At 48.4% G+C, this 25,262-nt stretch overlaps 1 protein-coding gene across 4 annotated transcripts in view; it reads left to right on the top strand.

Annotated features, from left to right (window-relative positions):
* Window positions 1-4,067: 4,067 nt before the first annotated feature.
* RNF220 (ring finger protein 220) overlaps window positions 4,068-25,262 on the top strand; it is a 223,874-nt gene continuing 202,679 nt past the window's right edge. For 2 of the 4 annotated variants that reach the window (XM_086753315.1, XM_086753318.1), the window contains exons 1-2: window positions 4,068-4,207; window positions 10,555-11,295. In XM_086753315.1, the coding sequence (XP_086609441.1) occupies window positions 10,671-11,295 (625 nt within the window). In that variant the 5' untranslated portion in view covers window positions 4,068-4,207; window positions 10,555-10,670. The remainder of the gene's footprint in view (window positions 4,208-10,554; window positions 11,296-25,262) is intronic. The other 2 variants (XM_086753317.1, XM_086753319.1) reach the window with 1 other exon arrangement.

Genomic DNA, 25,262 nt, shown 5'->3' on the forward strand with positions numbered 1-25,262 from the left:
TTCCTCTGCAAGAGAGCGGGGACTGGCAGAGGGCAGTCGCAGATGGCTCAGAAGACGAAGAGATCCCATATTAGCTCTCATGAGCTGTCGGACAATCCTTACACCAATCCTTAGAGTAAAGCCCAGATCAGCAGCTAAGACCAGAATAATGCTCCCAAACTCACAGGTCAGTCTTTATCTCTGATGTCCTCGCTAACAGCATCCAAGAGTGAGTGGCCGACTGCGGAGGCTTCGAGCTCCTGTCCTCCTGGAGCATAGCCACCAGCTGATCGGCGCCTAAACCAGGGCCGCGGTTCTGGTAAAACCAAGGGACAAAAACATCTGGACAGCAGGGACTACTGCCCCTGGCAGTGCTCCCCAGCATCTTCTCCCAGGAGGGGACGAGTGGTCCCTGTCCCAGCAGTGAGGGCAGGGTGGTGGTGGCATGCTACTGAGACACGCTGGCTGTAGCCAGCAGAGGGCATGGACATCCCACCCACACCCCGCTGGAAGCCACAGGCACCTCGAAGCCGAATTGCGATTAAAAGTTTCTTTTTAATCAATTAATTAACTAACAGGTATCCCTTCCTCCACCCCTACTGCGGGAAAAAGGATGCAAGGGTTGGCGGAGGTGACAGCACCAGTGGCTTCAGGACACGGTCCCATACTTGCAGAATTTTGGGTTGTCTCTTTTTGGGGGAACCACAGCATCGCAGCAGGGCAGTTCCCAACAAACACAACGCGCCAGCATGGCATCCTGATGCGCTGCTGGCACACGCACCATACAGCTTTGCCCCATGCCTTCTGTAGTTGTTGCTGTAATTTATCCTATTTCTCAATCTTATTTTCTAAAATAGCAGCTGGAGGACACAGTGGTGAGTGAGGGGTCTCTTGTTTCAGGAGCTGTACGCTGGTATTGTAAGAACCCAGTAGGTTTTCAGGCAGAGGCAGTATTCTTGGTGGAAATTACACACAGACTTGACTTTATGTATTATTGGTAATCCTATTGAAATCTGTATGCATAAAGTATAAGTGCATCTAATCAGCTCTGTAGGTTCAGGATTGTATATATTAATTTAATTTAGACTTCAGTATTTAGAGCAGCATTTGCAATGAGAAGGTACAGCACTGTGATAGCCCATAACAATCTCAATTTTTTTTTTAATATTAAGTGGGAAAAAGAAAAAAAAGAAATGGAGGTGCCCCCTGTTATTCTTAGAGATGAGCAACACACATAAAGTTAAATCAGATCTCCAAAGTTATTTTAGGGTCCAAATTATAAGCATAGAATATATTTCAGTGGAAATTTTTCCTATGGGCCTCTGTGCATATCACAGCTCCGTAGTGGTGCAGGAATCCATGTTTATGGATCCATTTTCAGGATCAAAACCCTCATTAGTAATACAGATTAATGGTAATTACAAATATAAATAACTTGAGTGTATCTTCTCATTTTCCTCTGAAGACATTGCTCACAGAAGCTAGCTAAATGCCAGACTGTTCCCTGAATCCAAACTGTATTAAGTTCTTGGGTAACGGTGCAGGAACATAAAGTTAAATAAAGCTGCATAATTTTTTTTCAAGCCTCGAAACATGGAGCTCAACTCTCAGCCAGCATAAATTGGACACTGGCGCAGGATTCAGATCCTTTTTTTTTCCCATACAAAGGAACTGAAAAAGTAAAATAAAGAAATTGCTTTTTGGCTAAGAACAAAAGAAAGAGGTTTAAATCTGAGAGATTATTTTTCAAAATGCTATAATAATAAAAGCACTTTTTTTAACCAGAATCCTATGATTGCGATGGTGAAGCTGTAGCACAAGCTGGGCTGTGCCTTGTCACAGCTTGAATCCCAAGATATCCGGGGAGACAAGGGTTGGGTTTTAATGCGGCTTCCAGGAGTGTGTCAAAACTCTGATGTTACTTAAAATCTGGCTCATTTGTACAGATCTACAGAATATTTACCTAAGTCCTCAACCGGTTGGTCCTGCTGTGCAGAGCACGCTGCAGGAAGGAGATGATCCTTAAGGTCCCTTCCAACCCAACCCATCCTATGGTTCTGTGATTCTCTGGGTGCCTTCAAAACGCATATGGTACCAATTAATTCAGTGTCCCCTCAGGAATCGGCAGGACTCGCGTGTCCAGGCGTGTCTGTACGCGAAGCCTGTGGGGCAGCTACATTTCCAAAGAGGTGTTAGAAATGATCAATGCAAAAAAAAAAAAATTACAACTTTGGTGAAAAAGTAGAGGTTTGGTTTGAGCAACCAGTCTGTAGTCAAGGGGTAGCTGCAAGATGTTATTCGTCAGCAGAATGTATCCACAGAAATGGTTGCTCACAGTGGTGAGAGATTTTTACCTGGAATATCTAAATGCCAGTTTTTATAGAAAGCGGAAAAGGAGCTCAGGAACCTGAACCCACGTTTACTGTTGTGCCACAGCTGACCCACGGCTGAAGGCAGCGCTTGCTGCCTTCCCTGCCAGCCTCCTCGCTCCCGCAGACGGCGTGCAGGAAAGCGGCAGCGGAGCAGATGCCTCAAAGGGGACGCACGCTCTTTTTGTCAGTGTCCTCAGTCTCCGTAGGGCTGAGCTGCAGGTCAGAGCAGGGAGCAGAGCCGCTGATGGCTGTGTGAAGAAAGTACATGAAGCTCCTTCACCCAGGTGCTTTCCTGAGCTGGGGAGCTTGAAATGTCATGTTGTTTTACTATGAAATTTAAATATGAAAAAAAAGAAAGCCTTTTTTTTTTTCCTACATTTACAACCATTTCCCAAGATTTCATCATTCACGAGGTGTGCAAGCACTCTGACTGCGTAAGACCTGTCTCTGAAGTGTTGTAGAAAGGATGAGTGAGCCTCCGCCCAGCGGAGAAGCAAACCTTTATGGTCTGTACTGCGCACCCAGTTGAGGCCCGGGGCCACGTTTCTCTCTGTGCCTGTGGATACTTCTGTAGGGGCTGGTGCATTCAGCGATCCCGGGGAGTAACAGGCAAAACCAGCCCCTATACTTCAGTGATGAGTCACTGCTTACCCGAAAGTTGTTGGATGACGTAAGCACGTAATCCCTCTTACTCTCCCTCGCACACGTAGGATGTAGCCCAAGTGGTTGGTGGTGCTGATGGAGAGGACTTCTATTTTCAGTGTGTGTTGTGTTGTACGGTCATCTTTTGAGAATGCCAGTGCAGAGTTAGATAAGAGCCAAAAAAAAAAAAATTGCTGCCCATATTCTGGTTTTAAGAACAACCTGAAAATATTTCGCAGTTGAAGAAAAAACAAAGACAGTTCCCTCCTAGCTGGAACATGTGAATCTCTTGGATCGATCCTTGGTGCACTTCACAAGAAACAATGAGACGAGCATTTCATCTCAACCCCCAACTGAAACTGGCTCTTCCATTTCCTATGACTGGCGGTTTTTGCTCAGGACAATCCTTGGACTGGCAGGGGAATCGCAGGCAGCCGATGTGGAGCGCGTGTGCGGGAGGGTTCATGCAGGGCTGCGACGTGCATCCAGGAAACATTAAAATAGCAATGTGCGTGCCGTGCGTGCGTGCTGCAGCTGGAGAGATGCTGGGAGCGTGAAGTCCCTAATTTGCTCTCTGGCTTTGCTGCGGATATCCAAGGCCAATTTGGGGATGTTGTTGGGTGTGCCCATCGTTGGGCACCCCTGAGCGCCAGGAGAGGCGGTGGGGTGCGTGAGCAGCAGGGGAGGGTGCCTGCCCGTCAGCATCCCGGGAGATGCCGGCTGCCCCGGGACTGGAGGGGTGGGGGCACCCTGCGGGGTCCCGCTGCCATTTGTGAGGGAGCTGCGTGGTGGGAAATGCGACCGGTGCCGGGAGCTAACGGCGGATGGGCGACGCCGGTGCGGAGGGGCTGGGGGGGAGGGGGAGAGGGGAGAAGCGGGGTCCCTGGGAGGGGAGCACCCCCTCGATACCCCATTTGGGCAAGTCGGGGGTGCTGTGCCCGGCGTCCGGGAGCCGGGTGCTGGACTGCATTTCCCATACTGCCCGAGTGCCCTAATGTATGCAGTGCTCAGCCCGGCTCCGTGTGTGTGTGTGTGTGTGTGTGTGTGCGTGTGTGTGTGCAGGCAGGAGTCCCCGGCAGCGTGGAGGCTCATTCACCGATGAGAGCCGGCACTGAGAGGCAGCACCGCTCCTTCCCTCGCACCCCCGCCGCCTCCCGCTCCATGCGAGCCGCGGCCGCACGCCCGGGACTGCCCCGCTCCCCGCCGGCCCCACCGTGAGTACCGGCCCCCGGGGCCGCCCGCCCACACGCAAACTTTGCAGGGCAAGTTTCTCCCCCCTCTCCTCCTCCTCCTCCTCTTCCACCCCCCCTCCCCCGCCCTTTTCCCCCTTTCCCTCTTCTCCCTCCTCAGCCCCGGGGAAGCTGGGGCGGCGGCGGGGAGGGCCGGGTGGGTGGGGATCGGCATGGTAATGCCGGGGGGAACGGCAGAGAAAAGGGCACCCCCCACACCCCCCGGCAACCCCCGAGCTGCCCGGATCCTCCTCCTCCCCCCGCTGGCTTTTTTTTAAATTTTTTTTTTTTGGGGGGGGGGGGCGGCCTGTAGTGACCAGGGGGATCAGGTGCCGGGGACCCGCCGCGGCAGCTGGACCCAGAGACCGGCACGGATCCCTCGCTCCGAAACAGATACTATTTTTAAAAAACTCTCTCTCTCTCTTTTTTTTTTTTTTTTTAACTTTATTTTCCTGTTGGGGCAGCCCGGGGAGTTGTTTCCTCCGCTGCGCCCCGACCCCGCTCTCTGCGCGGCCGCTCAGGGCAGCGGCAATTTCATTTCCCAGCGGCTGCAAAACAAAAAACTTTTTTTTTTTTTCAAAGGAAATAAGCAGATCCACGCACCCACCCACTCAGGTTTTGTTGTTTTTTGGTTTTGGATTTTTTTTTTTTTTTGATACAGAAGCTAAGGCTCTTATTTTGCAATAAAAGTACCCGAAAAAAAATCCAACCCCCAAAAACCCAAACAACCCAAACCCGCCGGGGTTTCTGTGCGCTCCAGAAACAGCGAACAGCCAGTAATTTTATTTACTCCGAAGCTTTCATTTTTGGTGCGCTCTCCGCGTGAACTTGAGTTTTAAGCCGTACCAAAAATGCGCGATCCCCGTTCGAAGACCGAATTATGATTATTTTTTTAAAACGCGCGCTGCTAAGCCGCCACTTAGCTTGATTTCGGACGAGGCTGCAGTTCGTCCGACATCCTCGGGTCCTTCATCCCTAACAGATTGCCGCCCTTGCCCCCCGGCTGCTCTCAGGTAGGAACCAAGCGCCTGGATCTCCCGTGGGGTGTTGTTCTGGTTTTACGATTGCAGATAAAACAAAAGGTAGAGAGGCGGTTTGAATTGCCAGCGTTATTCAACGAATGAGCTAAAATTACTCCACATGTGAATTGCGTGGCTTGGAAAGCCAGAAGAGGTGAAAGGAATTATCCCTGTTTTCGCTTTAGGTCCTTTAGAAAACTTTCTGGATCATCCAGCGATGCGATCGAGAAATCGCAGGATTTTCTTGCTTTTTAACCAACAACCCCAGCTGTAGACCAGGGAAATCTGTAAATAGGTTGGAAGCGTGGAAAATAATTCTTCACCTTCAGATCTAAATACATAAAAACCATCTGGTTGACCACAATGAAATCATTAGGAACTGTCTACTTAAAGAGTTGTATTGAATGCTTGTCCTTCCACACAGGAAATGTGTATGGTAAGTGATTGTTGCAATAAATCCAAACAACTCTGGTCATCTTCGCGTTTGATCATCTTTGTGACTGGGGGTTTCAGGAGGAGGAAAAAGTCGCGGGGGGGTGGGAGTGGGGGGGTAGTGGGAAGGCGACTTAACGGGCTGCACGGAGCGGGGTGCCGGACCCCCCTCCCGCCGCCCTGGCCGGGGGTTGGGTAATTCCCGAGGAGAATTCCCGGTGGGAGCGGGCCGAGCCCGCAGCCCCGGCCCCGCCGCACACCTGTGTCACTCGCCGGCGGCAAGAGCGGAGCGGCGGGGCTCGGCGGCGGCGGTAGGCTCCGGCCCGGGGCTCGCCCCCGTCTCCTCTCGTTTGATTTGGGTTTATTTAACAACTTTCCCCCACCACCTCCCCGGGCCGGGGAGAGAAATCGGGAGTGAGGGGTAGAGGAGGCGCCCGGTGCCCGGTCGGCTCCCGGTGCCGGTATCGGTGCCCGGTACCCGCCTTTCCCGGCGGAGCGGGGCTCTTCTCCCCCGGGCGCTGCCGCCCGCGATTTTCGCTCGGGTTTCGCCAAGTTGGGAACGGGGCCGGGGGCAAAGCGGCCAGCAAAGCCCTCGGTAGGTTTGGGGTTTTTTTTTTTTCTTTCTTCTTCTTTCCCTCTTTTTTTTTTTTTTTTTTTTTTCCCCTCTTGCGGAAGCCCCGCCGCTCTCTCCCTCCTGCAGCCCGCCGCCGCGGGGAGCACCATCTCCACCCGGGGGCTTCCCCCCCCCCCTCTTTTTTCCTTAAAAAATAATTTTTTTTTTTAAGAAGTTTGCAGCAAAACAAAAGCGGGCGTGCAGTGCGGGGCGAGGGGGCAGAGGCCGGGCTGCCCTGCGCGCCGGGGCCGATACCGGTACCGGGGCTGGGGCCGGGGGTGGCCACTCCGGCCCCGCTGCCGTCTCCTCCGCTCCTCTATTTTTATTTTTTTTTTCCTTTTCCCCTTAAACTGGTTTTCACACCCCGGTGTGCTGCTGCAGTTGGCATATTTCACGCGTTGGAAAAAAAAAAATTAACTGTTTTTCCTTTGTATCTTAATCCAGAGATGAGAGCTCTCCTTTGTTGGCTTTCGAGCTTGCATTTGTTTTATTTATTATAAGGAAATCCAGTTTGGTTCAAATATATAATCCATTTGAGCACTTAAATCCCCAAACAGCTGGCATTATTTTGTTTTATAATCTTTGGCTTTTCTGCGCAGAGCATATTTCTAAATTCCTACTTGACATTTATGGGGAAAAAACTTTTTAATGTAAATGGATATTGTGATTTTTTTTTCCTGAGTCTTTCCTAATTTACATGCATCATCAATTTTCCTGGGTTTCCTATTTTTTTAATCTTTTTTTTTTTCCCCATAGCTTGTTAATTAATTTTTTTTTTCCCCGAGAAAACTTTGTTTCTGGAGGGAGAAAAATGTTAATTTGCCCCATTATTTTAATCTCTGGCATTTGGAAATGGTTGAGAGACCACAAAAATGCAACCTGTTGTAGAAACCAGAGCGGTGTGCTTTATTTATTTTAATCGATAGCAGAGAGGCGATTGAGTCCTAGGAACTCCGAGGAACATTTTAGTAAAAGATTTGCAGATCTGGGGGCTGCGCACGGGCCGTGCATGCGCTTGCATACGTGCGTGGCTCTTTGCGGGCTGATCTGCAAGGGGGTTTTTACGCTTCTTGACCGGTGGCCACCGCTGTTTTCTCTACTTGCTGGGTGTTTGTGATGCCTGCTAAATCCAGCTCTGTCATGGCTTCTCCTACTTTGATCAGACTTTCCTCTTAACTAATTCAGCACGGTGCCTTCGTAAGCAAGGGAACCAAAACTGAGGCAGAGATAAGCGATTACAACTTGTTCCGTGCTGAGAGGGGGTTTGGTTTTTTGTTGGTTTTTTGTTGTTTTTTTTTTTTTTAAGGTTCAGACCCAAAGGCTGTTGATTCAATTTGTCTTGCTTGTGGCGTGTTTAGCCTTGTTATTAGTAACCTACACCATCACACAGGTAATTTGTATACACCTGAAACAGGGTAGCTGTGAAACCCAATAACTATGCATATAAGTAGCCATTAAGAAAATAATAATAATAACAAAACCAGACTTTGTTTTCAGCCTGCCCGTCTAACCTTCATACTTGGTAGACAGTTTATGTAGCTCCACAGATTGATCTCCACCCCCCCCCTCCCTCTCCTCCTTGTTTAGTTAATTCAACAAAGACTTTTTGCAATCTGTTTGGAGTTTGTCTGATGCCGTGGAAAAGTAGCTGCTGATTTATTTTGTTGCTTTTCGATTTCTGTCTCTAGCCTGTCTTTTCTCCTCCTTTCAGCGGGGATGTCAGCTGTTATTACTTCCTATTGATCCCTTTGCAAAGTGAGAAGTGAACTAAAATTAATGTCAATTCCACTGCTCGGATCAATAGCTGGAGTTATTTTAATCTGGATTTGCGCGAGGTGCTAAATTAAAAAAAATCAGCATAGAGGCAGAAAAGTAGCAGTTCCTCGTTCTGCCTGTGCCCGCTGCCTTCTCGGCACCCAAGTGTTCCCTCCAGCTGATTACCCTGCAATCCATATTTTTTTAATTAAAAAGGTCAGTTAGTTTTCTTATTTTGGGGTGCTGTATTTAAACCTATGACATTTTGACATTGGGAGTGTATTAACAATAGATTTTCATAATGACTGGTCCACCGCCGTCTAATCTGTCCACGTTGCTGGGGGTGGGGAGGTGCTGGGTGAGAGGGGAGCAAGAGAGAACGAAAAAGGAAGTGAGAGCTGAAAAAAAATTAAATTTGGCTGGCTGAGATATTGTAATGTGTTGATTTATTCCCGGTGTAATGAAGTTTGCAAACGAATAAACGGCCGTAGTGATTCACAGTATCCTACAGGAGTGTCAAGTGTTGCGGCCAGATTACAAATTTATGAAATACATTTAACGTAATGGGGTGACAGCACAAGTAAAAATAGAAAAGGAGGCAGGGGTGGTTGCTTTTTTTTTTTCCCCTGGAAATCCGTGTTTTCCCGTGATTGCTGAGTTCCACTTCCATGTTAATGATTGTTTATTTCTGAGAACGGTGGCTTGTGTGCACGCACCTCTTCAGCCATATAATCATGTTTGTGTATATACGTATTTACACCGTTGCATAAGCCCCCAGTGACTCCAGATTTGCCAGTGGCTGCGGTTCCCTGACCTCCAGTTTCTGCTCAGCCTCGCGCGAAGCAGCGGAGTGAGGGTACCCAGGACTGCGGTGCTGACCAGGATGCCCTTGGCATCTCTCACTCCCCGTCTCCCCGTTGCTCTCTGTGGTGAGAACTCGACGGGAAAGTTATTTAAAATTTGGAAGACTGCAAGTCTGTTAATGCGAGATACATAATCTGGTAATTTAGCAATGATGTCTGTAAGGATGGGTGCCAAATGAGGAAGCGGAGAGATGATGTCCACTCATCTTCACAATTAATAACAGTCCGTGGAGTGGCTGGGTACAGGATGGGAGAGAGGAAATGTTATCACTGAACTGCATTAAAGCCACAGACTGGATTTCATAGACTTTGTTAACCTAGGCTCCTTCATTCATGGAGCACAAAAGACACTCCATTAGGGAGACACTCTTTCACTAAGTTTTATTTGAGATGTTTGACCCTCTGGATTTAAGAGGCACAATTTGTAACCGCTTTTTATTATTATATGATTTTTCTGGCCCTTTGAGCTCCGGCGGCTAGTATATTGTTTCAAAGTTATAGTCCTTGTATTTTAAGCTGGGTTGTGGGGCCTGAATGGCAGGCAGCGGAAGCTCGAAAGAAAAGACACAAGATTGATTGGGGGAGAAAATAACAACACAAAAAGCCGAAGCGAACTGGGGGAGATACCAGAAAGGAGCATTTTCCCTTCTTCCACCCTGGGAAGGGGTTGTGGCTGGCTGGGTGGCTGCAGCCAACCTAGGAGGCCTGGCAAGATGCGAGGCAGAAATTTTGTTAACATTTTCCTCTAAATGTTAATGGCCCATCCAGGGCAGTTTACAAATCTACTTAAGAGTGAGTGCATTAGGAACTAAAATTACTGATCCATTCTCTCTTGTCCCCGACCCGAAAGGCAGACGCTTTCAGAGATCAGATGGCAGAAGCACCCATTATGATTTTAAATATTGTCAGAGACGCCAGGCATTTTGCTGGGGAAGTCTCTTCTCCTTTGGCTAGCAGAGACTGTGCGTGCATGTGTGAGTGTTTGTGCGTTACACAGACACACCCATGCACTGTCACATTCCTACATTCCAGTATTGTGTGCGTGTGTGTATATATATACACACACATATATGATGGTATCAAGTACTGTGTGCGCAAGTACTTGCCTACGCATGTACACCCTGACAGCAAGAAAAAATACGTCTGTTACGTACATCTTAGGCATCATGTACAGTATAACCACTTATGCTGTGTTTTTTGGGTAACTGTGTGCAATATGTTTTTTTATATCTGTTCCACACGCACATGCCCCTGAGCAAATAGTGTGGTGCGCATGTGTGGGCTTTCTCAAGTTTATTGCAATTATACATACACGCCTCCTGTACCATATAAAATTCCAATTATAATTTGGAGTTACTATCTTAATTTTAGACCAAACCTTGTTTATTAGAGGGTTATTAAATCTGCATGTTATTATGTTTGGTCTGCCTTTCATTCATCTGCGCTGGATGATACCCTTTAACCTGGAGGGCCAGAGCTGATTCCACCAGTGTGTGAAGTTGTCTATTGATTTTCTTGAATGAGAACAGTGGTGCGTCTCCGGCCGATGGGTTGTAACACATGTGGCCACCCTGCCACTGGAGCGTCCCGGGGAGATGAGCGCAGAGACCTAACCAATTGTGTTTTCTTTTCTTTTCTGTTTCCTTGCAGCGTTCAGAGGGTGACGATGCTCCAGTAATTTTTCCGGCTCCGTTCCCAGGCATCGCCTTGCTTTCCTTCCAGGGAAGATCATTCCGCTTGTGATCCTGCTGAGGAAAGAAACTCCAATGGACTTACACCGGGCAGCGTTCAAGATGGAGAACTCACCCTACCTCCCCAACCCTCTGGCCTCCCCGGCACTGATGGTTCTCGCCTCCACTGCTGAAGCCAGCCGTGATGCTTCCATTCCCTGCCAGCAGCCGAGGCCTTTTGGGGTCCCCGTGTCAGCAGATAAGGACGTGCATATTCCCTTTACCAATGGCTCGTACACTTTTGCCTCCATGTATCACCGGCAAGGTGGGGTGCCAGGAGCGTTTGCAAACCGTGACTTTCCCCCATCCTTGCTTCACCTCCACCCCCAGTTTGCGCCCCCCAACCTGGACTGCACCCCGATCAGTATGTTGAACCACAGTGGCGTTGGGGCTTTCCGCCCCTTTGCATCTACCGAAGACCGGGAGAGCTACCAGTCAGCCTTCACGCCGGCCAAACGCCTGAAAAACTGCCACGACACTGAGTCACCCCACCTGCGCTTCTCCGATGCTGATGGGAAGGAGTACGAGTTTGGCACACAGCTCCCCTCCAGCTCCCCCGGATCCCTCAAAGTTGATGATACGGGGAAGAAGATCTTCGCCGTTTCTGGCCTCATTTCTGACCGGGAGACGTCATCCAGTCCCGAAGACCGAAGTGACAGATGTAAGTACCTCCGTTGACTTGTTGGTTCTTCTCTAGTTGCTCCTCGTTGAGATACTCAACAGGTGATTGTTCCATAGTGCTGCAGTTCTTGCTGAAGGTGGAGGAAAACCGGCCCCTCCTGCCTGCCAGGCCCTACCGCGCGGTATTGCCTTGTCTCTTCTCAACGGACATTGTCAGATTTTAAAGTGAGGTGCTCTTGCAGGAGACTTGTCTTCCAGCATGCAGCTGGAGAGACAACATTGACAGTGTAGAAAACTGCCCGTGTCCCAGTGCCAGGCTGTAGGTGCTGGTACTTATATCTTTGTGTAAACAGGGATTCGGCTGGAGCGTGTTGCCAGAAACTTTCCCAGAGTTTGCAGCAAACAGGGACCCCCTGCTTCTTCAGGTACTTCTTTCCGTCCTGTTCTTCCTGCACACTGTTCTTAGAGCAAATGCGTCACCTTCAGGGTTCATGCTTTGGGTTAGGACAAAAGTACCTTTTCCTCAGGTCAACTTAGGAGTATTTCTGGCCACTGAGCTCCTCTTTGAGACATAAATGCGAATCCTTTCTTGCGATTCAATAAGCTGTGGCACTATGCGCTTTCTCTAAGTGCTTCTTCCCATTGGTGCCTGTTGAAAGGTGATGTGCCCTTCCGCAGGTCCGTGGTTGGACTGAAGGAAACCAGTCCGGGTACTCGTGACTGTAATTCCCAGCTCCCCCATCACCTTGTCCCTTGTGGTGTTGCCCACAGAGGAGGGCAGAACTGTCCTTCGTTAGGGGGGCTTCCAGGCTTGCTGAGCTGGGAGGTGACCCTTGACAGGGAGTGGTCTGGGGCAGCAGAGCGCGGTGCCCTGAAGAAGAGCACTAACTTATGATTGGAGTTTTCCTGCAAACCCAGATGTATAGACCGAGGAGTGATTTGCTTTTCACGTGGGCTCCTTTGTTCTGTTGAATTTTCTTCCTGGAAAACAATTTTTTGTTGTTGTTGTTGTTGTTATAATTACTATATTTTTTTCCAACAAAAACCTGCTGCACCGTTCCTTCCCCTCCTTTTCAGACGTGATTTTTCTTCTCCCCTTTATGATGCCGAGGAGAGTAATAGAGACATTGTGGCTCTCTCTCCCCTGTCGGCGCTGCTTCCTCAGGCTGTCTCCTTGCATTAGGCACTGTGCTAACTTACCGGCGCTAAAAGGCATCTGCCTAAACCCCGCGTACCTTTTCAATAAAAGTCATCATAAAATCAACCTGCCTTGTAAATCCATCGCTCTTTGGTTTTGAAATACGCTGCAAGTGTGTCTTTTATGTCGGCATTTGCGAGGGTAGGATGATTTCCACTGAAGGCAGAAGCTATGTGTTCTTCGCGCTACGAATGTGATCTTTTATCTGTCTCCCCCCTCTCCTTCCGATCCACCCCTGACCATGCTACTTTTCATGCCGTATGCTCCTCTCGCTGTTCAGCATCTCCTCTCCCTTCCTTTTGTGTCCAGAGGGGAAGCGGCTGTAGGTGGGAGCATGTATGGCTGCGTATGTGTGTAAGCCGGTAATATAATTATCCCGGGGGGAGGCAGGTGAGATGGCAAGGCTTAGAGGCATCTCTGTCGATGTTCTTTCCCTTATTCATATAACCTGGCTGTGGAAATTAAGCTTGCTTGAAAGAGTACTCTGGGAGATAGTGGCAGAGGAGCAGGTCTGCCAGCTAAGTGAATTTAGAGCACATCAGCTGCTGTGGATCCTGCTAGCAAAATCCTGTCAGATCCCCCCTTTAAAGAAGTAAATCTGTTAAATGAATTAGACCCCATGGAGCGCAGCTGCAGACAGACAGACGCACCCACACTTGCATCCACCGCTGCACCTCGCCTTTGCCAGCAGCGTGTGTCGAATGTGGGTCCTGTAACTCCCAGGAGCAGCCGGGGCCTTGCACAAGCGCGTGCGAGAGGCAGGCACGGCGACACCCGGCTCCCCACCGCCACAAGCGCTGCGGCCAGCGACTTGCCGGGGAAGGGAAGCAGAATGAAAACTTTGCAAGCAGCTTGGAAAACTTGGGCAGAAGTGGAAGGTGTTTTGTTTTGTTGTTTTTCTTGTCCATATTGTTAGATTTCTTTTAGCTGCAAGGTAGAGCCGAGCAAATGCAACATCCCTGATATTTCATCGGCGTTAAAATTCTTCCGTAACTACCAGGATGGTGCGCATTAAATATGTCTGTTGGCTCTGTATCATATTCCCATCACATAGAGATACCGCACCACGGAAACTTCGCTCCATTAACGTGGCAGGTTTATTTGGTGTGTGCGTACACACGTGTGGGTGTGTTTGCTGGAGGCTGAGAGAGCGAGCGGCAGAGCTTTTTAGAGGATCCTGATGGTCTTTGATGTTGACCATTCGAAAAGAAAAACTTCTGCAATGAAGAATTTGAGAGATCACAGTTTGCAGGCATAATCAATCATGATCCTCTTTTGCATTGACATTTGTGTGCATATTTTTGGAGTTTCTATATAAATGCACACTTTGGGGGGGGGGGGTGTTGTCTCCTGTTATTGGCCCCTGAGAAGTTTTGTGGATTCCTTGTGTAATTGTTTTATGTAACCCTTTGTAAAAACCGCCTACTTTTGCTCCCGATGGAAAATCTGTTGCACGTAGGTGGCTGTAGATTCTAGGCGAAAATGTAACAAGGCTTTTCTACAACAGCGAGCAAAAATTGTAAAATTTTCTTAGATCAGCAACGCCTTTACATGTCCAATGGGTGCTTTTCAGATCTGCAGAGCACAATCCTTCAGTTGTATTTTTCAGATTCCTGAAAGGGTTTGTGTTACATGGAAGGTGAATTACTCTGATTGCACTGCATTTTCTTCTGCCTTTTTTGAATAGCTCATTAAAATGTTTGTTTTACCCCGTAGCTTAAATGGTGATTTTCTAAGAAACTTTATTTTTCTTTTTTAATTTTTTTTTTTTAAAAAAACCCTAATTCAATGCACTGAGATTTAATTTTAATGAAAAATAGGTTTATACTTGAGATACTTTGCAGCAAAAGAAGAATCCAATGTCAGGCATTGTCATCTCAAGGAGCATTTGGAAGTTGCTCTATTCAGTTCTCTGCATCAAGGGAGCAAAGTCTCATCCTCTTTTCACCAGTGGAGGAAATTCACAGAATTCAGTAAAATTATTTTGCATATGTGCTGGTATAACCCAGATTAGCACCTGGCCCAGTGAGATATGCATTTGTGCAGCAGAGATGGCTCAGTCATTTGGGTGAATCTTTCCTTTTAAAAGCAGGGTATTGCTTGCCAGCGGTACCTGTACTGTGCATCCCACAAAGGGAGAGCATCTCCTTTGGGATGCACCTGGGTGGGTTTGTGCCTCTTGTTGCTCAGCAAACTGGGCTGGGATGTTTGGATTTGGGCAAGTTGTCTCTTGCTACAAAACAAAGGTACTCAGGACATCCGGAGGGATGGAGCATATGGGGAGCATGTACAAAAGCCGAGCCTTTCTAGGGAGACACAGACGTAACATGTGCTGGATGGGCCTGTTCTCTTAGGTACTTACTGCGAAAAATAACGCCATTTGTTAGAGTTTAGGGGCTTCTTGTAAAGCATGTGTTAAAGACACCAGGAGACATATTTTATGGGTTTCCTTTAATAAGCGTACGATAGTCGAGATTCCTAGAAGGAGTGGAAATAAATGGCATGTTCCTTTCTGCAAAAGAGATCTATAGCCCTGTTTTAAAATTAAAAAAAAAAATATCCCTGGTTTTATTCTTTGCTTCTAATAAAATCTATCCCAGTGGCCTTCTGTACCCAGTCACCATGGCGTCACTTTCCCACAAAGTGACAGGCAGAGGTCCCTGTCGAAGCTGAGATCTCTTGGCAAAGAGCTGGACCTTGTCAGAGCGTACACCTCTGCCATCTCGGCCAGGCTGCCCGCGTCCCCAGCCTCCTTGGACCACAGAACGTGGTCTCCTGTTGCTGCTTGGTCTTCATTGTTTGTTGTCTGTGTCTCATGGAGCAGTGCCTGATGGGTGGAGGTGGCCAGTGGTTCGCTGTTCGTCCTCCGATCAGAGACTGGCTCTCCTAGCCTCAGTTTCCCTGCTGCTGCGGGTGGCTCTCGCCCAGCTCCTGGTGCGCCCTGGGGATGAGCGATTGTGTCGGTGAGTGGGCTGGGATCCTTGTCTGTCCTTTGGGACTGGTAGATAAGGTGGGAGTCGTTCTATTAACATTGTTTTTATCATTTTTCATAATCGTATTTAACCTTGGCTGTTTGGACACAGCCACTTTGTTCTGCAACTGATTCCTTCCCTGCAAGAGAGTTTGTGCACCAAGTTAGTGAGCTCTTTGTTCCACTTCAGGGTTTTAAAGAACATCTCTAGCATGGGGTTCATTTGTCCTTTCGAAACAGCTGGTTTGTTATTGATCAAATGAAAATTGCACTTGCAGGTGATGAACATCAGGGCTATGATGACCACAGCCTGAATTCCTGCGTAGCGTAGTGCTTTGGCAATCAGACCGAGGACTGTCCCTACAACCACCCGCCTGGCCAGTCATGTGCGTGCTGGGCTTTGTGTTTATGGGCTGGGACCATTGTAGGGATGGACATGTGCACGTACATACATGTGCTGGAGGAGAAGAAGGTTTTTCTTCTTCTATTTTGTGGCAGAACAATGGGTTGGAGGGGGAACACACACGTGCACAGCTGCATTGCTCAGTCTCACAACTCTTCCTGCTGGGATGCACCACTTACAAGGCCGGTAAAATTTGGGATCTAACATGAAGTGACGCTTTGTTGCTAATAATAATCAGCCGTGACCATGGGAAATTGCAAGCTTAACATTGCTTATGAAATGATGAAATAAATCAAGTGGAACGTTTGCTTTCCATCGTGCATGATGTCGAAGGAGTGAGGGAGCAACAGTGGATTTTCTGAAGGGGTGGGCAGGCAGGTGGGCAGTAGCAGTGATGGAGGCCATGTGTCCATCCCCGTCTCACCACTGAAAATGCACTGTCCTTATGGAGCTAGGTGTGCTGCGTGGAGGGAGGTCTTGGAGCATGCAGCAATCGCCGCCTTTTTCTGCTTTTCTGGCAACAACCTTCCCGCTCCCTCTGCAAACTGTTGCCGAGACTCCTTTCCATACTGTTTGGCTTAATTGTCTTGTCGGGATAAAGAAATGTTTGAACAGTTAAAGTGGGGAAGGGCTGGATGGGAGCAGGCCCTGCCGGCTGCGGGGCCATCTGGCCTGCCTTGGATCCGCTGGTCTCCAGTTTATATTTCTCTTTCTGTTATTTGGGGCGATCTGGCGCACTCGGAATACCTAATCACTACGGCGAGAGGAGGGATGGGGCTGCCTCCCCCCGCCACCCGCTCCGGCCTCCCCTTCCCATCAATTGTCATGCAGAGCCCGGCCGGGTGGCTGTTCTGCTCGCGGCCCTCATTTGCTCTCCTCGCCCGGCTCTCGGCAGAAGGATGGCTTTTAATTGATCGTTTGAGGGGGAGGGCTGGGGCTGTTTTCTCTTCCAAAATGTTTCCCTGCGCAGCCGCTGCCATCCGGCCTGCTTTCACATAATCTCAGCCATGCCAGCGATGCCTCGGGCCCCTTCTCTTCCGTTTTGGACTCCCAAAGAGTTGGTGTCAGGGCCCATAACTGCCATCCTCAGAGCACCGAGCGACATCTAAACGTTGTATTTATCCATCTCCCGCTGGAGAGAAGGGCACAGGCGCAGTGGATATTTATCGCTCCTCTTTTGCCCCTTGTGTCTGAATGCCGACGTGAGTGTATTTATCGTACCACTGTGGGGCGAAGTCCCCACCTCCCTCGGTATCTCCTGTCAATCCCATGGCCCCCAAACCACTGGCCAAGCCCTGCTTTTTGAGAAGGCTTTAATCACATTAAATCTTCAGCCCCATCGATCAGACTCGACTGCTGTCACAAAACCACGGCGGGAGAAGTGAAGGCCGACGTGGTGGCTACCACGCTGGGTTGGGGACCGGGAATCCCAACCTCGGTCACGGCTTGGAGTCATGGTTTCCCGGTCCTTAATGGGGAAGTAGTGATACTTCCCTCACGGCGGCGTGTGCCGCTTTGATATCTTCTGACAGAAGACACTAGGCAAGGGCAAAGTATTAGTATTATTAATACAGTACAGTTAGTAGAATATTATGAACTATTATAAATCATTACTGCTAAACTACAGTTATTAAAGGAAATGACCAAAGTGCACTTTGCGAGCCAGGATCTCTGACAGTTAAAACATTGTTTTATTATTTTACTTGCTAACTTGCAAAATTCAAGAGTTAGCAACAGTTTCCTGGTTGATTGGCGGCGATTGCATAAGGAACAGGGAGAAGAGGGGGGGCATGGGCATACATCTCAGGAGGGAGAGAATAAGCATTAGTGCCTTTGTGATTTTTTTTTTTTTTTCCTCTTTCTTCAGTAGTTTGAAGACCTCAAAGCGAAGAGACATACTGAGGCACGGGCCTAATCCTGCCCTGTAGGAGTGAAAGTGTTTAAGGCAATGAGGTCTTAGTTTCTGGAATTCCCCTATGGAAAAAATAAAAGTGAAGGTGTTTGAATTGTTGCTGGTTGTTATTTGTTTGATATCATTTAGACAAGTCCCATTAAATGCTAGCAGTGGATTCATTTTTCCCTCTTTATTTGCCTTCCAAGGAGCAGAAAACAGACATAATTATATTTTACATGAGACTGTAAGATTTCCTCTCCTTTTCTGGCTAATATCTGCAGCTGTAAAATAAATTCCATTTGTGCATACATGGTGTTAGACTGAGGTAAATAACTGTCATCTAAAATCTGCCTAACCTTAATCTGCATCAGGAGCACTGTAGAGAACTGTACCCATTTGTATAATATTAAGCTTTATTTTTATTATGGATTTCTAATGCAAATTCATAGTGGGGGCAAAGTTGTTTTCTTTTAATACCATATTCCAAGAAAAGCAGCCATTGAAAGCAAATAGTGACAATTTTTATCCCGCGGTTCCTGTCACTGGTGGTCTTCAATCACATCAGTTTGCTTGATGGCCTATGAATTTTTCACCTCTCTTCTTCAGGATGGAAGAGCAGATCTGGGGACTTCTGAGGACGTTTTTCAGCTATGCAAAACAATTGAAATTCTTCAGGAATAATAGATTTCTATTTGGGAAATTTAATGTAGAATCGGATTCCTACACAGTGTCCTCTGAAAAAGGGCACGCGTGTTTTTTTGTAGATCTCGATGTGTAGTCTGTACATGTGTCTTTCTCCCCTTTTACGCAACCTCGCTGTTTGCCTGCTTGGCTCCGCTGCCCTGAGCAATCCCTGTGTCTGTAAACTTGCAGGTTACAGATATTTGGGGCAAATTCATGGCCCTGAATGCTGTTTTCTTTACATGGTAGCGCTGAAGCATTTTCCCGTTACCTGCTAGGGTGCTTGCTGGCCGGATTGGTGGTCCTTCTCTGGGACCTGGCCCTGAAATCCACGAAGGCTCTGACTGCAGAAGTGCTGTGTGTTTTGGTACCACCTCTGCTCCTTTGTCTTGTCTTTTTAAAACACGGACAGTGGTTGCGATAACCCATGTGTTCTTTAGCCATCACTTTCTCCTCTCCTTCAACGGTTCACTGGCGTCTTGAGTTGCAGCAGTGCCCTGAGCAACAGAAGGAGGAGAAGAGCAATGTTGGGAAGGAACAGGGGAAAGAGAGATTTATTGTCTTCAATGTGGATAACGTGGGGAGGGGGTCCTGGTGACAGTGAAACTGCTCTCTGAGTTCAGGTGTGGGACACTTCCATAGGATTTTTCCTCACTTGGGACATTGTTTCTAATCAGTATTGTTTTAAAACCTTCCTTTTTTGGTAGCTTGAGGCCGAGACCTGCTTTCTCACCTAATTGCAGGGCAAAAATATGTTTTGTACTTTTTCTTGTGAATACCAGGCTGTCCCACAGCGGGAAAAGGAAGGCACTAAGTGTCTCTGGATACCCCTAAAAGGAAGAGCTGGAAACTGTGTCCTTGCTTTCCCTCAGCAGCACCAATTCTCAGTAAATGGCTCTCACCAGAGTAACAACGTCAAGTTTTTAATTTGGAAAGACGCATGAGCTTTTTCCTGGTACAATCCTGCAGCCTTGCAAATCTGCGATGCCGCGGCCCCGAGCAGGGCGAGGGCAGTGGGACACATCCAGCTGCAGATGCTGGGCTGGCCGGCATGGCTGGTTTCCTGAGCTCATTCCTCGGGAGGAAGGTGGAGCGCTTCACGGCTCTTGCATGAAAACTAAAACAGAAAGCGCTGGGGTGCCCGTCAGCAGGCAGGCAGCATGCCGCTGGGGTAAAGGCTCACCAAATGCAATAGGTTTTGTAAACAGAGCAAAAAGCAAAACTCAGGGGACTGCCCTGACAGAGCCTTTTCTTTCTATTGGGATTTTTGGTGCTTTGTTTCAAATTATGATATTTTTAATTTAAAATGACTCGATCTTTTCCTCTGATTTTGATATTGTTTCCCTGCACTTTAAGGAACAACTCGCAAAGCCATTTAGTATGTGAAATTGTCTGTCCTGTAACATGCCTCACGATAAGGAGGCGTAGGATAATAATCCCTCATCGCAGAGCACCCACTTTGGCAGTTGTGCTGGGATGGGAAGTGATCTGGTACCAGATTACAACTGCTTTCTCCTCCAACCTCACTTCTAATATTGAAGATTTCTTTAGGAGTTTTCTACCCCAGTCCTTTCGGGAGGGAGAGTCCATAAAATTCCCTACCAGGGGCCCCCGCGCCGTGTCGGAGGCGATGTAAGGGTGTTTGTGAACAAGGGGGGAGGAGGGCTCACGGGGGCGAATGGCGTCCTGGGTGCTGCACCTCGGGCTTGGTGAGCGAAAGCCTTATCAGGGTGGCCTGGCCGTGCTGCAGCAGAACCACCCCGCACCCAGGCCAACCTTTGGCCCACGCAGGCGAGAGGGAACCTTGTCTCCTCGTTGCTGTTTGCAGTATGGATGATCCTGCGAGGTCCTGACGGCTGTGGATGGGTGGAAACTGCCATCTTGGGTACCGGCGCAGGTCAGAGGGATCCATGCAAAATGCTGCCTCATGGTTGAGGGGGCTGCAGAAGCCCTGCTTGCTTCTCATGTTTATTCTCCTTGCAAACCAGTTTCACTTCCCATTACCAGTGCTTTGAGTTGGAGGTGAGCCTCCAGCAAAGTCCGTAGCCAGGGACTCAGCCTCCTGAGCTCTTGTCTTCAGCCTCCCCAGGAAGGCAGTTTGACCACCAGCCTTTTTTTTTTTACCGGGGAGATGCAGGCACAGTCAGTGAGCTGGGGAACCATGCGCAGAGCACAAGCGGAGGAATGCAATGGTCACAATCAAAAAGTCTTAATTTGGCCAATGTGTTGTGTCCACTTCCATGTCGGGTCCAGGACTGAAATAAGCATGATGATATTTGGATCAGGACTGGGATATACTGGAAAAAGTAAGCTGTGAAAGCTTACAGATCTCTGTCTCCATTAGCCAGAAGTAATGTTCTCACCATCTCATTATTTTCCCTCTTAAAACGAAAGCAACACATTAACTGTGGGAACAGGGAAGGATTGTGTTAGAGCAAGACAGAGCTGGGCAGAGAACTTGAATTGGTCTCACTTATGTGTAACTCAGATGCTGTGGGGGTTGTGGCCTGGGGAAGCTCTGTATGGTGTAGTCCGGATCAGGCCCCAGGTTTTATGGCACATCTCAAGTAAGAAGGGGCCTTAAACTTAAAAAAAAATGCTTCACTTTTGGTCACCTCTTCAGGAAGACTGCAAGGACCCACATCTGCCCTCAAGCATGTGCATCTCCCACCCAGGAGCCCCAGCGAGCGGGCACAGCCTGGCGAAGGCTGGAGAAGGTTGCGATGTCAATGAGAAACATCTGGGTCTGTGTTCTCACAGATGTTGCCAGTTGTGTCTGGGTTGTTAGCTGCACCTGGGCAAAGAAGAAAAGGAAATCCCCGGGTGGTGTGATGGATTTTGCAGACCCGATGAGGAGAAGGCAGTTAGGCACCACTTGCTGACAGTCCCTCTGCTATGTACTCAGGTGGCTTACGGACGTTCAGGCGATCCAGGACCCACATTTTTTTTCAGCTAAGAAAATGTGTCACGAACTCGTCACGTACTGATTATTTTACTTTGGTGGCACATTTCTAGCTTGGCTGGTGTGGGAGTATTGCAGATGAAGGGCACATTTGTTGGCAGAGCTGAGCATCCCTTTTCCTCGCAGCCAGGCAGAGCAGGAAGAGGGAAGGGCTGCCAGGGCAAAGCCCTGAGCGTAGGTTGTGCTTGTGCTGTGGACTCTATTGATGTTGGACAAGCAGAGTTGTTTCTCATCGCCCATCTTTAAAGCAGGGGTTATGATATTCTTGTAGCACAGCCATATGCTGAGGGTGGTTGCATTCACGTTTTGGAGGTGCTTGGGTCCTAGGGCAGCGGTTATAACTGTGGTACCCGGATGGTTACACCAGGATTGAAAAGGCTGCATGGGGGGAGGGATGGAGGCTTGTTTAATAAACATTATCATTGAGATTTATTCTGAAGAAACAGTTGCCAGATTTTTTTTTTTTGTGAAACTTGGATGAACAGCTGAAAGCAGTGTCTAGGAACCGTAGAGAAAGAAACGAGAGGAAAAATTTGGAGTAAGGTAGATAAAAGTGAGAGATAAAAGAAATAATGCAGGGAAGGATGAGTAATCGACATTCTTGGAGTCGAAGCGCAGGCTCTGGCTTCCTTCCTGAGCAGTAAAATAAAATTAAAAAAAAAAAGTCTTTAGAACAACAAAACTCTGGACGCGCTGGTTTCCTTCCTGACAGGCCCAGCCTCGTGGTGTTTCGATGAGTCCTCATTGGCAACCGGGGCTGATCTAAAGGCCAAAGGCAGAAAGATTGGGGGGAAGGGAGAGGGATTTAACTCTTTGAGCCCTGCTGCAAGACCAGAGATCTGCTTTGTGTGGGTTCCTTTTGCCGTGGCTGGAGCACGAACAGTGTTTGTTGTGGCTCAGAGGTCTGAGAGGCGATCCAGATGCTTGGTCATAGCCAGAGTTAATGTTAAAAACCAAAAGTAAGTATTTTTAATCCTTGTGGATAAGATTCCTTGGACTTGGCATGGCGTGGCATGGAACAACACTACGGATGAGCAACGCGGGAGTGGATCAGCAGCTCTTAGTAGGAAGCCCTGACGTGCCACTGTTGCTGTCTCAGGGATGCTGGTTTAACTTGTAGCACCCAGTCTACCGCAAAGTGCTGCTCCAGTGTCTTCCCTTAGCGCGCTTCCCAGCTGGGAAGGAGCTGCCGGGTGCACGAGAGCCTGTTGTGCCCCAGAAGGCTCCAAGCGGCTTGCAAGGAGCCAGGAGTGTGGGAGGGAAGGCTGCGTGTGTGCTAGACAGGTTGAATTGCTTGGGGAAAGCTTGTTTTGCAGCTAACTCTCTGAGGCTCGCCGCTCTCCGCAGGGTTCCCCTCTCTGAAAGGTCGAAGCTACTTCTTAATTCTCAGCAGCTGACAAAATATTTATTTTCAGGTACTTAAAATATTATAATTTGAAGTGGAGTCCAGGGCCCTGGCTGGAACTCAGCTTTTGTACTAACAGCTTCAGTGAAATGCCTTTTTCCTCCTACAAGTTGCCAACAAACGCTTGGAAAATAATTGTGGGACAGTCATCCCTTTAGTGAGCAGATCAAGAAGATTTGAGACTTGCCAGAGACTTTCAAAGGACAGGCCAAAGGTTCAAGTTGTTGCCAGTTCTATTTGTCTTAGCTTTTATACTTACTTTTGTGCCATTAATTTCATCAAATGTCTGTGGGTAAAAGGCACCCAGCAGGCTGCTGCTTTTGCCAAGCTCTCCGGGTGTGCTTGGACACCTCTTGGGAAATAAGCCCACCTTTTTGTTGAGGGAGAGAGATTAATCCCACTGCAGCTGGAGCAGAGAGAGGCTTGTGATGACCTGACATGGAGCCGGCCGCCCCAGGGGATCAGTATCCATCAGCTACTGGTGTCCTTTCTGCAGCCCTTTTTAAGGGGATTTTGCAGGGAGATGTGCGTATGAATGATGGTCCCTCAGTGGTACCGTACCTATCTGACCTACAGAGACCCTATAGAAATAAGGTGGCCACGCTGGGATTTTGTGGAAGTCACGGAAATGAGGGCTCAGCAAGAAGGAGAGGCGAGCAGAGGCTGGGCAGAGGGGAGCCCAGCACCCTGGGTCCTTTCTTGGCCTGGCTGTTGGGCCCTCAGGATAACTATGTGTTTTTGGGGATGCTGGCAGGTCGTTCAGTTGATTTTGGTAGGCAGGGCATCTCTGTTGAGCTCTTTGCAAGGGCCAGCTCCATTGGCACTGTCCTCTCCTGGGGATCCTGCACCAAAAAAAAAGCAGGGAGGCGGCTGTTTTCTCAGCAGGATCCCTGCAAGCAGAGCTTCCCTGCCCTTCTCTTGCACCGCAAACATCTTTTTCTTGGTGCTCCCGTCGCTGCCTGCATCCTGACAGCTGCTGTCCTACCCTTTCTGCCCCAGCGCAGCCAGCCAAGCGCGTTAATTTTTCGGCAGAAGTGTTGTAATAATTAGGCAGCTCGTCGGAGGGTTTAGCAGTACTTAACCAGATGTGAAAATACTGGTCCCATGGTCCCCGCTCTCTCGCTGGGCTCCAGCCAGCTGCCTTTTCCCGCCTGCTCAGGTTGCCCAGAAAAGGGCTGCAGGAGATCTCCCCGCTGCCCCGGCTCCTCTTGCCTCCCTTCTTATGCTAAACACTCATTTGTAAACGAGAAGGAGGGAGGGTGGAAATCCTTGGGCTGTTTGGGAGAAGAGCAGCGGAGAATTAAAAGCAGACACCTGCAGCGCTGGGACTTAAGACCTCCACCATTAACTCTTCCCAGGGCAGCATCCCGCAGTCTCGTGGCCCATCTTTTGGTGCCTGGCAGGGCTGCGTGGTGGGATGTGAGGGCTAGAGCGGGTGGTGGTGCTATCCGGGGCTCTTGGTGGCTCCCCATTATGCATAGTCTCCATCAAGTAATATATATCTCCAAAAAAAAGTTTATTTATATGTATACACATTCTCCATCTTCCCTGCTTCAGTTTCCCTCCCTGTGGGGATGATGCTGTTTCCCCATCGACTGTGCTCTATGAGCATTTACACGCAGGGCAGTGTTATTATCGCTAACGCGGTTATAAAATGAGGTTGTAGTAAACTGTATTGTCTGCCTAATCCATATTAATGGGAAAAAACTGTTGGAGACAGGATATGGGCCTGGATGGCCCTTGGACTGAGTCATTCTGGCAATCTTTTCATTTCTGTGGTGAAGTTTTATAAATACACACTGTCACTGTATATTATGTTTAAAAAAATCTATACACAACCTATAGGTTTATGGTTATAGAGAGAAAAGACGTATTAAATCAGCAAGACCAAGGGAACAGACAAGATATAAAAATGATACGGTATTATGCTAGAACTTATTGAAAATCCCCACACATCTTTTTTTTTGTGTAAACGTTAAATTCCTTTCTGTGTTCTGAATTTGTTTCCTAATGTGTGTCACGTACCAGAATGGTAGCATGGACACAGTTGCAAATACGGTATGTGTTTTATTGTGAGTGTTATACTGCAGAGTGGAGGAAGGGTGTTGAATATTGCAGTCAGTTATATACAGCTGTAAATGGGAGCTACCTGCTGTTCTGTATACAGCGAGCTGCATATTTATTAGTAAATACCAGTCTAGGTAAAATAAAAATGAAACAGGAAGTTGCATTAAAGACTCCAAGGTTTAAAACTAGTTTGCACAAAGCTCCTGGGATCCCACTGCGGGGAACGGTCCTGCATTTTCCAGCATTAAGTCTTTTCCATCTGATTTTTCTAGTTCTGTGAATTTGAAAGCCTCCGCTGAACTTGCCCGCTCATCAGTTTGCGGAATAATCCATACGTGTTTCAAATAGGGCTGGAGAAATTGCGAGTCGGCTCCTTTCCTGATGTGGCTGCAGCTGAACACATCAGGGTGGCTCAGATGGATGAGA

Source organism: Chlamydotis macqueenii, chromosome 8 (assembly GCF_036417535.1).
Source record: "Chlamydotis macqueenii isolate bChlMac1 chromosome 8, bChlMac1.mat, whole genome shotgun sequence".
In the NCBI taxonomy this organism is placed as follows: Eukaryota; Metazoa; Chordata; class Aves; order Otidiformes; family Otididae; genus Chlamydotis; species Chlamydotis macqueenii.